Source organism: Borostomias antarcticus (genome assembly GCF_949987555.1).
Source record: "Borostomias antarcticus genome assembly, chromosome: 13".
NCBI lineage: Eukaryota > Metazoa > Chordata > Actinopteri > Stomiiformes > Stomiidae > Borostomias > Borostomias antarcticus.
The window spans coordinates 20,730,554-20,745,912 of record NC_140246.1 but is presented as its reverse complement, the minus strand read 5'-3'; the positions used below and the strand labels follow the sequence as shown (position 1 = coordinate 20,745,912).

Below are 15,359 nucleotides of genomic sequence, written 5' to 3'. Positions count from 1 at the left end.
TTCCTCGCGCAGACGAGTCAGGGAGAGCCATAGGTGGCGCTGCTGCACCACCGACGTGGCCATCACTCCACCCAGACAGGAGGCGGAGATTCTCACAAGCTGAGCCACTGCTCCGGCGGCTTCGGCCATCTCCGCTCTCCTGTCTTCATCCATAGAGGGGGGGGTTTGCTCCGTAGCTAGCTGGCCGATGTAAATGGCCAGCATAGCAATGGAGGAGGAGGCAGCCACGGCCTGCGCGGCCAGAGAAAAACCTTTGTCGGCCAAGGACAGGGTTGTCTTGTCTTTGACGTCCGGCATGAGAGGCTTCCTGGCCGAGCCCCAGGCGGAGGAACCAGGCACCAGGACCGCTGCAATGTCGGGTTCCAGAGGAGGAGAGCCGATAGCTGCTACGTCAGTCCAGCCGGTTACCCTCGTAGCTCTGCTGAACTGGCGAAGCGGACCTCTGATGGCCAACGGCCGCTCCCATTCAGCCTCGACGAACGCCTCCAGGTCAGGCATAGCCGGCAGGAGACGAGGAGCAGGCTGAGAGGGACGCCCGTAGCAGACGGAGCTCCACAGTGGGAGCCCCGTAGTCGCAGCAACCTCCGGGACGGAGATACCGAGGTGATGCGCGGCTCTCTCCAGCAGCCGGGGCAGGTCGCGATCGAAGGAACCCCGCCCCGGGAAGGAGGCGCCACTAGCCGTAGTGGCCTCCGACGCAGAGAGAACCTCGTCTTCCCCGGAGAGCTCATCCTCATCATCCGTAGGCGCGAGGGAGGTAATCGGGGCCGCCGGTTGTTGCGGGGGCGCGCCGATGTCCTCGCCGACCAGCTGGACCAGACCTTCAGTCTCCAGCGGCGGCGGAGCGAAGAAATGCGCCCGGAGCATCCTCTCCATGGGGTCCAGGAGGGCGCAGATCTCGCAGGCGGGGGATGGAGCCAGACCCGCTCTGGCGTGCTGCGGCCCCAGACAGCGGAAGCAGAGGTGGTGTCCCACGTCGCTGTAGCGGGAGCCGCAGACACAGAAACGATCCGGCGGATCCATCGGCACCGGCAGGGGGTCATCTAGGGACGCCGCCAGGTCCGCTTGGGTCCGCTGAGTAGACATCTTCTGATCTTCTCCAGTAGCAATGCGAGCTGAAAATTTCGAAGGAGCAGATGTGCGGGCGTAGCCCGCTTATACAGTGGTGCACCGGACCTGGTTGGACACAGGTGCGTGTATGTTTTTTTCTTCAGTCAATGTAGCTAGCTGGGTTTCGCTAGCCAATAGGAGCTAGCCCTGTGGGGCGGAGCTCCACGAAATAGAACGTCTGTAGTGATAACATCAGTAGTGATAACATCAGTAGTGATAACGTCTGTAGTGATAAAGTCAGTAGTGATAACATCAGTAGTGATAACGTCTGTAGTGATAAAGTCAGTAGTGAACGTCAGTACTGTAGTGATAATGTCAGCAGTGATAACGTCAGTAGTGATAAAGTCTGTAGTGATATTTCTTTTCTTTTTTTTTTAATTTAGCCTTTATTTAACCAGGAAAAAGTCCCATTGAGATTAAAAATCTATTTTTCAAGAGAGACCTGGCCAAGATCCAAACACAGATTTACAGACGGAAATATACAACAGAAACACGAGATGCAACAGTACACGTGACTTGGTGATTTGGCTATACGGCAATACGCTAGTTAAAAACATGAACATACTGTTAAATCCACCTCTAAAACCTTCATAGTGGATTTAAAAACTTCTATTGAGACCTGCTCCTCAAGTTTGAGATCATTTTGTAGCATGTTCCAGGCAGAAGGAGCCGAATAACTAAAAGCCATTTTCCCCTTTTCTGTTCTGACTTTGGGAACAGACAGCAGCAGCAAGAAGTCCTGTAGATAATGTCTGTAGTGATAAAGTCTGTAGTGATAACGTCAGTAGTGATAATGGCCACGTTTCCCGATAAAGAACCTTCTTAAGGAACTCTTCTTAAACAACCCTTTGTATGGGAGTTAAGAGGTACTTTGGAGTTAAGTGCTTCTTAACTCGTTCGGGAAACCCGGCCATGTCTGTAGTGATAACATCAGTAGTGATAACGTCAGTAGTGATAACGTCAGTAGTAATAGTGTCAGTAGTGATAACGTCAGTAGTGATAACATCAGTAGTAATAACATCAGTAGTGATAACGTCAGTAGTGATAACGTCAGTAGTAATAGCGTCAGTAGTGATAACGTCTGTAGTGATAATGTCTGTAGTGATAACGTCTATAGTGATAAAGTCAGTAATGATAACGTCTGTAGTGATAACGTCTGTAGTGATAACGTCTGTAGTGATAAAGTCAGTAGTGATAACGTCTGTAGTGATGATGTCAGTAGTGAATGTCTGTAGTGATAGCGTCAGTAGTGATAACTAAGTAGTGATAACGTCTGTAGTGATAACGTCAGTAGTGATGTCTGTAGTGATAGCGTCAGTAGTGATAACATCAGTAGTGATAACGTCTGTAGTGATAACGTCAGTAGTGATAACATCAGTAGTGATAACGTCTGTAGTGATAACGTCAGTAGTGATGTCTGTAGTGATAACATCAGTAGTGATAACGTGTGTAGTGATAAAGTCAGTAGTGATAAAGTCAGTAGTGATGATGTCAGTAGTGAATGTCTGTAGTGATAGCGTCAGTAGTGATAACATCAGTAGTGATAACATCAGTAATGATAACGTCTGTAGTGATAACATCAGTAGTGATAACGTCAGTAGTGATAACATAAGTAGTGATAGCGTCAGTAGTGATAACATCAGTAGTGATAACGTGTGTAGTGATAAAGTCAGTAGTGATAAAGTCAGTAGTGATAGCGTCAGTAGTGATAACATCAGTAGTGATAAAGTCAGTAGTGATACCTTCATGTCGTAGCCGTACGTCTCCCTGATGTCCTCGTCTGAATCGGTCTCCTCGTCATCGTAGTCGAGCGTCTGGCGAGGAGACGTGGCTCTGCTGAACCCCGCCTGCTGGAACGTTTGGATGTGGCCCTGAGGACGCAGAGTCACCATCACTACCCATCACCCATCACTACCCATTACCACCCCATAACCCATCACTACCCATTACCACCCCATCACCCATCACTACCCATTACCACCCCATCACCCATCACTACCCATTACAACCCCATCACCCATCACTACCCATTACCACCCCATCACCCATCACTACCCATTACCACCCCATCACCCATCACTACCCATTACAACCCCATCACCCATCACTACCCATTACCACCCCATCACCCATCACTACCCATAACCCATCACTACCCCATAACCCATCACTACCCATCACCCATCACTACCCATCACTACCCCATCACCAATGAATTGCCAGGATTTGAGCACCAGATTTTTGCATGAAGTGTCCCAGACCCAGAGAGAGATCTGCAGCATGCAGTAGCATAGTTAGCGTAGCTAGCGTAGCGTATCAGCGAGAGAACTCTGGTGGGTCTGGCGCTGAGACTAGGTGTGCTGGTACCTGCAGGTCGGGGTTGGCAGCCGCCTTCTGCAGCTCAGCGTTGATGATCTTCTCCGTCTTCTCCCGGGCGGCCTGCTCCACCATGCGCTGGGACAGCACAGACAGCTTGGCCAGGGCTGAGGACAGCTCCTCCGTGGCCAGGGCCTGCCGCGCTCGGTCCTGCAGGCAGGGGGACAGGGTCAGGTAGGCAGACAGAGACGTGTCCTACCTGCCTTATACCACTAACAGGTGATTACCAGTAACAGGTGATTACCAGTAACTGGTGACCAGTAGTAGACGATGACCAATAACAGGTGATTACCAGTAGCAGGTGATTACCAGTAGCAGGTGATTACCAGTAACAGGTGGATTACCAGTAACAGGTGATTACCAGTAGCAGGTGATTACCAGTAACAGGTGATTACCAGTAACAGGTGATTACCAGTAGCAGGTGATTACCAGTAACAGGTGATTACCAGTAACAGGTGATTACCAGTAACAGGTGATTACCAGTAACAGGTGATTACCAGTAGCAGGTGATTACCAGTAACAGGTGATTACCAGTAGCAGGTGATTACCAGTAACAGGTGATTACCAGTAACAGGTGATTACCAGTAGCAGGTGATTACCAGTAGCGGGTGAGGGTTCAGGTTACCTGCCAGCCCATGGCTCTCTCGGTCAGACACTGCAGGGCCTCCCCCTCGGGCAGGCGGACGGGCAGCTTCTGCAGGGACACCAGCAGGGACAGGATGGTCTCCAGGCGCGGCCGCCGCGAGCGCTGGCACAGCGGGCACAGGAACTTGGCGTCCTTGCCGCTGCTCTGCCACCCGGCGCCCGCCTTCTTCTGGCAGCCCGTCTTGGGCAGCGGCACGCAGGCGCCGTGGAACCAGTCCTTGCACAGCTCGCACTGGAGCATGAACCCGCTGGCCGTCTTGCGGCACAGGCAGAACTTCACCTCCTCGATGCGGTCCGCCATCGCCATCTTGGCGAGGTTGGCGGCACGCAGGGAGTGGATGGCCTCCACCTCCTTCTGCTCCTTGGCCTTGAAGGCGGCCACCACGGCGGCGGGGTCCCGCGCCGCCGCCTCCTCCGGACCCTCGTCAGGGTCGCTCGCCGCCTCGGGGTGGAACACGCCGCGCTCCTTCTCCAGCAGCTCCTTCACGCGCTTGCGCTTGCTCTTACTGTTACCGTACACGCCGATGTCCACACGCGGACTCAGGACCTGAGAGAGAGAGGGAGGGAGGGAGGGAGGAAGGGAGAGAAAGAGAGAGAGAGAGAGAGAGAGAGAGAGGGAGGGAGGGAGAGAGAGAGAGAGGGGGGAGGGAGGGAGGGAGAGAACGAGAGAGGGAGATGGAGTTGAGACCCTGCTCTCTGATCAGACTGTAGCCAGGCTCCCGGGGCTGACCCCTGACCTGCAGCAGGTGTTAGGGTTAGGGTTCACCTGCAGCAGAGTGTAGGTGGAGTTCTTCTTGAGGAAGGTGCGCGCCGTCCTCTCCCTCCAGGCCCGAGCCGAGGCCACCTGGGCCTCCACCTGCGCCAGGGGGTCCAGACGGACAGGGATGGAGCGCCCCCGCCCCAGCAGGCTCTCCAGCTGCTCCAGGTAGCCGTAGCTACTGCCGTTCTAGAGGAGAGGCCGAGCACAGACAGGAGCTTCATATGCCAGAGGGGGGAATACAACGTATCCCATGTGTCCATGTTGGAGAGTGTGTGTGTGTGTGGGGGGGGAGGGGGGGGGGGGTCAAAGGAAGACAGAGGAGACTCAAAAAGGAGATTCTCAGGGGACGTAGATTTCACCAGCATTCCTACCTGAAGCTCTAGTCGGAGCCTGTAGGCCTGCGTCCTGGGCAGTGGTTAGAGTTAGGGGCAGAGTTAGGGTGTCGGCTGACCTTACCTGAATGGCTTCCACCTTACTGGACCACTCCTTGGCTTTATGGAGAGCCTCTCGGAGCGCAAGCACGTTGGGCAGGTATGCCGGGATGGTCCTGGCCTCCACCACGATGCTCTCCAGGGTGGCCATGCTGTGGCGAGGCCTGTGGGACACGGAGGAGAACAGCTCAGACCAGACAGAGCCTCCGGCACGGACACCACAATCCAGCTGCATTTCAACAGACTTCATCGGGAGCATACAGTCGGGACTAAATTAAAAACTGATCCACCCCGTTAAAGAAGAAATCTGTAGCTAGACAACACTGTGTGTAGCTATAATTAAGCTTTATAGAATCACATGAAACCCATCCATGGACCCCATATATTTACAAGACCTCGATACAGGCACTGATATAGCTGGATTATAGTAGGCCATGACGCACGGGGCCTTGGATATGCCGGGACTTGGCACAGATGTTCTAATATGTGCTTGGCTATCCCGCAACATCCGTTCGAACACGCAGCTTCTATAGGCCTACAGAATGTTTTGAGAAAGTATGTGAAATGCACGATATCCCGGAAAATACACAAATTGGCTGCTGCAAAGAACCCTCAGATCTGTCGTAGTTTAATTGGGGATAATTGCCTTAAGTAGTCACTATTAGGCCTACATGTTTGCATTGTTATGGATGTCATTGTAAATTGACCCATTTGTACGTTGATAAGCTAGGCCTTTTATTCATGGGCCACCCTGTGAAGCATTAGATTACGTGCAATATAGATCCAAACCCCATTACCCATATACCCAACACTATAGGCATGATTATCAGTTTGGATATCAGCAGCCAACTAATAAGGCCTACCGCACTAAACGAATGCCAATATAGCCTGCATGATAGATAATTATTTATAATCTAATTGGGACCACTCAGTCGTGCACATGTGAAATCATCGTTCCGAAAAGAACCTTTTGGCACGTCTATGCCTCATTGACCAATACCTCCACCTCGCACTCAGTAAAATTCTCTTTCTCTTTCTGCCTTTTGCACTCGGCTCCATTCTCATTGCATATGTATTAGGGGCGTATCAATGACCATTTATAGGCAATTGTGGGCATTAATTGGGGTGTGATCAGAACGCACGTTCACGTGCGCCAAGTTAAGTGTTTATTGTGATTTATAAAGGGCAGCTGGAGTTGGCGTGGCCTGAGTGAACATGGGTTGTGATACGCAGCGTTTTATAAATCGGAGATTTTTTGTGCGTATATTTTTGTACTTACTTAGCTAAGCAAACTTAGTTACGTGGATTCTACGCAACGTTTATAAATGAGGCCCCTGGCCTGCAGACTGGTGCAGGGGTTGGGGGTAGTTTAGGGGGAGGGGTAGAGGGTGTGTGGTCCTCACCTGGCCTGCAGACTGGTGCAGGGATAGGGGGTAGGGGGCAGGGGTAGGGGGTTGGGGGTAGGGGGTTGGGGGTAGAGGGTAGAGGGTAGGGGTAGAGGGGGTGTGGTCCTCACCTGGCCTGCAGACTGGCGCGGGCCTTGTCCTCCCAGCGCTCCGACACGGTGAGGACCTCCTGCAGCTCCGCCATGGCCTTCTCCAGCGCGGGGTGCGGCGCCAGCCCCACCCCCGAGTCGATCAGCCGCTTCATCAGCTCCAGGGTCACCCGCTGGGGCTCCGCCAGGGTCAGTCGCACCTGCCGTTCAAAAGGTGAAATGTCAGGAACCCTTCACTTGCAGTCAGGCTGAGCCACTGCTCACCTGGGGCCTCATTTATAAACGTTGCGTAAGTACAAAAGCGTGCGTAACCCATGCTGAGCAACTTTCTACGCAACTTTCGGTATTTATAAAAAACAAGCTGAGCGATAAGTTGGCGGAAGGTGTGCGTAACTCTACGCACACTTCGACCCTCCTTTAACTACGATAAGCACGTTTCTGGAGAAAGGGGAAAACGCGACTCCGATGGCAGAGGGATGAAACTCGGGAAAGTCTGCGAAACACATGACATATTGAATAATAAATACATCGGTCGCTGCAAGAAACCCTCCAATGTGTCACACAGTTTAAACGGAATCAATCGCCACCGTAGCCTAATCACGAAATAATGTCGGCATTGCTTTGGATGTGTCTGTGAATTGACCCATTTGTGTCATAATATAATGTTATGTTGTAGGCCTATTCATTTATAGGCTATCCCGAGAAGCATCACGGGCAGTAGCCTATGAATAAAAGCCACATTACGTTGATAACACAACACGACACGAGCCTATAGATTATCATAGTAATGATTCCGTATGTCTTTAGCCTACAACTATAAGGCCTATACCGCACCAAACAAATGTTGCATTCGGCGTTGAAGTATATTTATTCAGTTAATCATTTATTTAGTTAATTATTCGTATGTTTAATTATCCACCTATTCATTCGTTAATGTATTTATGTATTTATAGCCTATATTTGATTAGGCTTTTATGTAAACCCGAATGACCACTGAGGCAAGCCGCAATTACAATGATGTTGAGCGGTGAATGGAAATGTCCTACTTGAGGCAACTGTAGGCTACATTAGGCTATATTGTACATCATCATATATCCTCATAAGTCTTATGATTGTCATGTAGCAGGCATGCGAGGAATGTGGGCCTAAAAAGCATGTCATCCCAATGCTGACATGCCGCTTTGGTAGAATTAGCTGTGCGCAAAACAGCGCATGGAGGTGATGCGTCTCCAAGTTGTAAGAACACAAGGGAGCAAGTTAGATTATTAATTTGAATGACGAATCGTCATGTGTGTAGCTATAATTACGCTTTATAGAATCACATGAAACTCATCCATGGACCCCATATATTTACAAGACCTCGATACAGGCACTGATACAGCTGGATTATAGTAGGCCATGACGCACGGGGCCTTGGATATGCCGGTACTTGGCACAGATGTTCTAATATGTGCTTGGCTATCCCGCAACATCCATTAGAACACGCAGCTTCTATATGCCTACAGAATGTTTTGAGAAAGTATGTGAAATGCATGATATCCCGGAAAATACACAAATTGGCTGCTGCAAAGAACCCTCAGATCTGTCGTACAGTTAAATTGGGGATACTTGCCTTAATTAGTCACTATAGGCCTACATGTTTGCATTGTTATGGATGTCATTGTAAATTGACCCGTTTATACGTTGATAAGTTAGGCATTTTATTCATGGGCCACCCTGTGAAGCATTAGATTACGTGCAATATAGATCCAAACCCCATTACCCATGCAACAACACTATAGGCTTATAATGATTATCAGTTTGGATATCAGCAGCCACCTATATAAGGCCTACCGCACTAAACGAATGCCAATATAGCCTGCATGATAGATAATTCATTATAATCTAAATGGGACCACTCAGGCCTAACAGGTGCTCTTATCAGTCGTGCACATGTGAAATCATCGTTCCGAAAAGATACTTTTGCGGCGTCTCTACCTCGTTGACCAATACCTCCACCTCGCATCGGTAAAATGTATCTTTCTCTTTCTGCCTTTTGCACTCGGCTCCATTGTCGTTGCATATGTATAGGCGTATCACTGACCATTTATAGGCAATTGTGGGCGTTAATTGGGGTGTGATCAGAACGCGCGTTGACGTGCGCCAAGTTAAGTGTTGATTGTGATTTATAAAGGGCAGCTGGCGTAGGCATGCCTGAGTGAACATGGGTTGTGATACGCAGCGTTTTATAAATCAGAGATTTTTTGTGCGTATATTTTAGTAATCACTTAGCTAAGATAACTTAGTTACGTGGATTCTACGCAATGTTTATAAATGAGGCCCCAGGTCTCCTTCATGCCACATCAACAACTTATGGATGGTTCAAACGTTCACATCAACACCAAACTAGGGCCAGAAAATCCATACAGCAATACAATGTTTTAGATTTTTTACAGTATCGATACAATAAAATAAACAACTATATATATTTCTTTTTTTTGCGCAAGGAAAATATACAGAAGACAGGGAATAGATATTAAGGATAGAATTCAGTCATATACATTATTCATGTTTTAAATGGATTTAAAATGTCCTCACATTCCCTCCGCCCTCAGGATCACCTCACAGCGGGGGATGGAGTTGTATTTTAAGCTGTATTTTACATTTTTCAGTAAATTGGTAGTATTGCAATGTATCGCAATATGTACTGTATCGTATCGCAACGTATTGTGATATGTATCGTATTGTGATATGTATCGTATTGTGATATGTATAGTATTGTGATATGTATCGTATTGTGATATGTATAGTATTGTGATATGTATAGTATTGTGATATGTATAGTATTGTGATATGCATGACCCTGCACCAAACCCATGGTAGCTCTGTTGCCCAGACACACAGACAGGCAGGCAGGCAGGCAGACAGGCAAACAGACAGACAGGCAGGCAGACAGACAGACAGACAAGCAAGCAAGCAAGCAAGCAAGCAGACAGACAGACAGGCAGGCAGACAGGCAGACAGGCAGGCAGACAGACAGACAGACAGACAGACAGACAGACGGACAGACAGGCAGATACCTCGTCCAGCCAGCGGGCCTGCTGCAGCTCCTGCTTCAGTCTGGGCAGCTCGGGCAGCTCCAGGTCCAGACCGCTGCCCAGGTCCAGCAGAGCCTGCAGCTTGGACGAGTCGGGCATCTCATCAGCCAGCGCCACCTGGGCTCGCTCGTGGAAATCCTCCACATTCTCCAACAGCTCCTGGAGAGAGAGAGACAGAGAGAGTGTGTAGCAGGGTTAGGTCTAGTCTGGCTAGGTGTTGCTAGAGTGTAGCAGGGTTAGGTCTAGGCCTAGTCGGGCTAGGTCTAGGGTTAGGTCTAGGGTTAGGTCTAGGTCTAGTCGGGCTAGGGTTAGGTCTAGGTCTAGTCGGGCTAGGTTTAGGGTTAGGTCTAGGTCTAGTCGGGCTAGGTTTAGGGTTAGGTCTAGGTCTAGTCGGGCTAGGGTTAGGTCTAGGTCTAGGGTTAGGTCTAGGTCTAGTCGGGCTAGGTTTAGGGTTAGGTCTAGGTCTAGTCGGGCTAGGGTTAGGTCTAGGTCTAGTCGGGCTAGGTCTAGGTCTAGTCGGGCTAGGGTTAGGTCTAGGTCTAGTCGGGCTAGGGTTAGGTCTAGTCGGGCTAGGGTTAGGTCTAGGTCTAGGGTTAGGTCTAGTCGGGCTAGGTTTAGGGTTAGGTCTAGGTCTAGTCGGGCTAGGGTTAGGTCTAGGTCTAGTCGGGCTAGGGTTAGGTCTAGGTCTAGTCGGGCTAGGTTTAGGGTTAGGTCTAGGTCTAGTCGGGCTAGGGTTAGGTCTAGGTCTAGTCGGGCTAGGTCTAGGGTTAGGTCTAGGTCTAGTCGGGCTAGGTTTAGGGTTAGGTCTAGGTCTAGTCGGCCTAGGGTTAGGTCTAGGTCTAGGGTTAGGTCTAGCTCTAGTCGGGCTAGGTTTAGGGTTAGGTCTAGGTCTAGTCGGGCTAGGGTTAGGTCTAGGTCTAGTCGGGCTAGGGTTAGGTCTAGGTCTAGGTCTAGTCGGGCTAGGGTTAGGTCTAGGTCTAGTCGGGCTAGGGTTAGGTCTAGGTCTAGTCGGGCTAGGGTTAGGTCTAGGTCTAGTCGGGCTAGGGTTAGGTCAGGGTCTAGGGTTAGGTCTAGGTCTAGTCGGGCTAGGGTTAGGTCTAGGTCTAGGTCTAGTCGGGCTAGGGTTAGGTCTAGGTCTAGGTCTAGTCGGGCTAGGGTTAGGTCTAGGTCTAGTCAGGCTAGGGTTAGGTCTAGGTCTAGTCGGGCTAGGGTTAGGTCTAGTCGGGGTAGGGCTAGGGTTAGATCTAGTCGGGCTAGGGTTAGGTCTAGTCGGGCTAGGGTTAGGTCTAGTCGGGCTAGGGCTAGGGTTAGGTCTAGTCGGGCTAGGGTTAGGTCTAGTCGGGCTAGGGCTAGGGTTAGGTCTAGTCGGGCTAGGGGCTCTCACCTTGACCTGCCTAGCCTGGCTGATGACACAGGGCAGACGGAACAGCTGCTCCACGAAGGCCTTCAGCTCCTCCACGGTCAGCCTGGTGCGCGTGCGGCTGCTCTCCACACGCAAACGGCTGCTGCAACACACAACAACAACAACAACAACACACCGTCAGCTGCTAGTTATCATGAGGGGTTTGAAGATTTAGGATGTTATAAACATGACGTGTGTGTGTGTGTGTGTGTGTGTGTGTGTGTGTGTGTGACCTGTGCCTCAGCTTGCGGCTGAGCAGCAGCTGTGCTACGGAAGAGCAGGTCTCGGCCTCCTTCACCATCTCCCTCAGCTTGCGGAACACGGCGTTCTCCGGGTACCGCCGGTCCTCAGCATCCTCCAGCAGAACCTTCAGCTCGATCAGGTCTGAGGGGGGGGAGGGACGGAGGAGGGAGGTGGGGAGGGAGGTGGAGAGGGAGGCAGGGAGGGAGAGAGGGAGGAAGGTGGGGAGGGAGGGAGGGAGGGAGGAAGGTGGGGAAGGAGGGAGGGAGGAAGGTGGGGAAGGAGGGAGGGAGGAAGGTGGGGAGGGAGGGAGGAAGGGAGGGAGGAAGGTGGGGAGGGAGGCAGGGAGGGAGGAAGGCGGGGAGGGAGGGAGGAAGGTGGGGAGGGAGGGAGGGAGGAAGGTGGGGAGGGAGGAAGGCGGGGAGGGAGGGAGGAAGGTGGAGAGGGAGGGAGGTGGGGAGGGAGGAAGGTGGGGAGGGAGGGAGGAAGGTGGGGAGGGAGGGAGGGAGGAAGGTGCGGAGGGAGGGAGGTGGGGAAGGAGGGAGGGAGGAAGGTGGGGAGGGAGGGAGGGAGGTGGGGAGGGAGGGAGGAAGGTGGGGAGGGAGGCAGGGAGGGAGGAAGGTGGGGAGGGAGGTGGGGAGGGAGGAAGGGAGGTTGGGAAGGAGGGAGGGAGGGAGGTGGGCCAGAGTGGGAATGAGAGAAGGAGAGAGCAGATACCAGGAGTATTAGAAAGATAGATGGGGGTAGAGAAAGAGAACAGCAGGAAATGCATGTGACTGAGCCCAAATCGGTTTTTAATTTTTTATCCTAGAGCATCGTAAGACCTGCCCCTGTTCCCAGACCAAGGCTAGGGTATGGTTAGGGTATGGTTAGGGTCAGGGTCAGGGGTCTTCTCCTACCTTTCTTGTTCTTGTGGTCAGCCGCCAGCGCCTCGGTCACCCTCTTCACCCAGGTGTCGTAGGACTGGGCTCGGGACTTCACCCCGTACAGCATGGACGGGAACTCCTCCAGGTCGTACCTGTACCTTGACACACACACACGCACGCCCAAGGTAGGTTAGAGGTCAGGAGTTAGAGGTTAGAGGTCAGGAGTTAGAGGTTAGAAGTTGGTCTTAAAGTTGTATGGCTTAATCCATCAGCCCAGGGACTACGGTGTCATTTAGCAGCTGCTAATTCTGGTGAAATTGCCTTTTAATTGTGCGCCGTCCCTGTTAAACTAAAGAATAAAAAGAAAAAAAAGAACAAAAGTGAGGAGTTAGGGGGCAGAGGTTAGGAGTTGGGAGTTAGGGGTCAGGAAATTCTTGCATAGCCAGACCTACGCTATCTCCACACTTGGTTTACTCTGTGCCAGCGCTGGAGAAAGGTCTGGCTGGACACATCCGTATTCGGGAAGAGGGGGGGGGGGGGGGGGCTGTATTTCTTCAACTTGAAACATTTCTCCAACTTTCTCCAGCACGCATAAGCACAGCGTGCTGGAGCAACAATTGCGCGCTGTGCGCATGTGTGCTGGAGCAAGTGAGGAAGCTATTTAGTTTCTAAAGATGTTTCTAAAGATCATATTACAGAGGCATGTGAAAAACCACAACAGGCCTATGCTCTCTATGTAAGCACAACTAGCGATTCATAAAGACATTACATGGATATACTGTCTCGCGCTGGATTTTACATTTCTTCTACAGGCCTCCGAACTACTCCAAAGTGATCTCGGTGAGTCAAACGTATGCCGTAAATAAGGTCCAGGTTGTCAAAAACTAGCATTGTCCTTTAATGACTCAACCAGATTTAATGCTGTCACCACTGATTGGGCAGTAATAAACAAACAACGAGGCTAATTCCCCAAACCTCCCTCCGCTGCGTCAGACCAGGGCTGGGGAGGCGGGGCCTCACCTGAGACACTTGCTGCCCAGCGGACAGTCACAGAGCTCGGCCGCGTGGTGCAGACACACCAGCCTCTCAGGGCTGCAGGGGCAGGTCAGCGCGGACAGGAAGCAGGTGGTCTTGCACTTCTGACACTGGCGCTCCTCGTCGGGGACCAGCTCAAACACCTCCAGCTCCGAGGACAGCACCCCCTACAGGCACCGGAGAGAGGAAGAGAGATCACATTATGAATTACAGGGCAAATACAGAATCTACTTCATCTGTACTAATCTGTCCCCCTCTACCTTCATCTGTACTAATCTGTCCCCCTCTACCTTCATCTGTACTAATCTGTCCCCCTCTACCTTCATCTGTACTAATCTGTCCCCCTCTACCTTCATCTGTACTAATCTGTCCCCCTCTACCTTCATCTGTACTAATCTGTCCCCCTCTACCTTCATCTGTACTAATCTGTCCCCCTCTACCTTCATCTGTACTAATCTGCCCCCCTCTACCTTCATCTGTACTAATCTGTCCCCCTCTACCTTCATCTGTACTAATCTGTCCCCTCTACCTTCATCTGTACTAATCTGTCCCCCTCTACCTTCATCTGTACTAATCTGTCCCCCTCTACCTTCATCTGTACTAATCTGTCCCCCTCTACCTTCATCTGTACTAATCTGTCCCCCTCTACCTTCATCTGTACTAATCTTTCCCCCTCTACCTTCATCTGTACTAATCTGTCCCCCTCTACCTTCATCTGTACTAATCTGTCCCCCTCTACCTTCATCTGTACTAATCTGTCCCCCTCTACCTTCATCTGTACTAATCTGTCCCCCTCTACCTTCATCTGTACTAATCTGTCCCCCTCTACCTTCATCTGTACTAATCTGTCCCCCTCTACCTTCATCTGTACTAATCTGTCCCCCTCTACCTTCATCTGTACTAATCTGTCCCCCTCTACCTTCATCTGTACTAATCTGTCCCCCTCTACCTTCATTTGTACTTTTTCCAGTAACTTGGAATATAAGGGATTTACATTTGAATTCTCAGTAATCAGATTACAGTTACTGACCTAATAAAAATGGGATAACTTTGAGATACTTAACTAAGATGCAAAACTGATCCTAGATCAGCACTTATACAACGGTTAGTTCTGGTTCTTGATTCTGATTGGCTGGAAGCCGTGTTAAAATACTTTGTAACACACACCTGGGACCGCATATCATTCCATTTTCAGTATTAATGCATCTGTTGCTTGGCAACCCTTTTGTTAGGGGAACTATTTTGCTCGGCAGAATTGAGGGAATGATGCTTCGTTTTAAATAAATGTTAATATTTTACATTGCTGTGTGTTTATTTTACACTAATAGCTGTAGTAACCGTTGTATAAAAGCAATAAACCACTCGAGGCCGTGTGTTATAGTGATACGCTTCGCGTCATGCCTAACAACGCAATTATTGCTTAATTCTATGATTCGGGTAAGGAATGATCTGGTTTTAGAAAGTAACTCAAAAGTAATTTGTAATCTGGTTACTTTTCCGTGCGGGTGATCAGTAAAGTAATTTAATTACAATTCAGAGAAACTAATCGGTAACTTTACTTGATTACTTTTATCAAGTAACTTGCCCAACACTGCCCCCCACCCCCTCTCTCTCTCTCTCTCCCTCACCATCTCCTGTACGGCCTGGCGTAGCCGCGTCTCCTCCTCCATCATCTCGCCCATCTCCCTGAACACGGCGGCGGCCAGCTCCACGTCCAGGCTCTCGGGGTCGGCGGCCATCTTGCACAGCAGCTCCTCGTGGGAGAAGACGCAGTAGCGCTGGAGACGCCGGTAGTGGGACACACACTGACGGCCCATGGGCAGCTGGGGAGGACAAACGCCACACACACACGCGCGCACACACACACACACACACACACACACACACACACATACCCATACACACACACACACACACACACA

At 50.6% G+C, this 15,359-nt stretch overlaps 1 protein-coding gene across 2 annotated transcripts in view; it reads right to left on the bottom strand.

The window, feature by feature from the left end:
• Positions 1-15,359, bottom strand: part of kdm5a (lysine demethylase 5A) — a 37,515-nt gene that overhangs the window by 10,871 nt on the left and 11,285 nt on the right. For both annotated transcript variants that reach the window (XM_084448119.1, XM_084448120.1), the window contains exons 14-25: positions 15,066-15,260; positions 13,423-13,604; positions 12,436-12,560; positions 11,530-11,680; positions 11,279-11,399; positions 9,877-10,053; positions 6,839-7,017; positions 5,348-5,486; positions 4,898-5,077; positions 4,112-4,678; positions 3,478-3,636; positions 2,853-2,981 (exon numbers count right to left, since the gene is read on the bottom strand). In XM_084448119.1, coding sequence (XP_084304245.1) covers positions 2,853-2,981; positions 3,478-3,636; positions 4,112-4,678; positions 4,898-5,077; positions 5,348-5,486; positions 6,839-7,017; positions 9,877-10,053; positions 11,279-11,399; positions 11,530-11,680; positions 12,436-12,560; positions 13,423-13,604; positions 15,066-15,260 — 2,304 coding nt within the window. The remainder of the gene's footprint in view (positions 1-2,852; positions 2,982-3,477; positions 3,637-4,111; positions 4,679-4,897; positions 5,078-5,347; positions 5,487-6,838; positions 7,018-9,876; positions 10,054-11,278; positions 11,400-11,529; positions 11,681-12,435; positions 12,561-13,422; positions 13,605-15,065; positions 15,261-15,359) is intronic.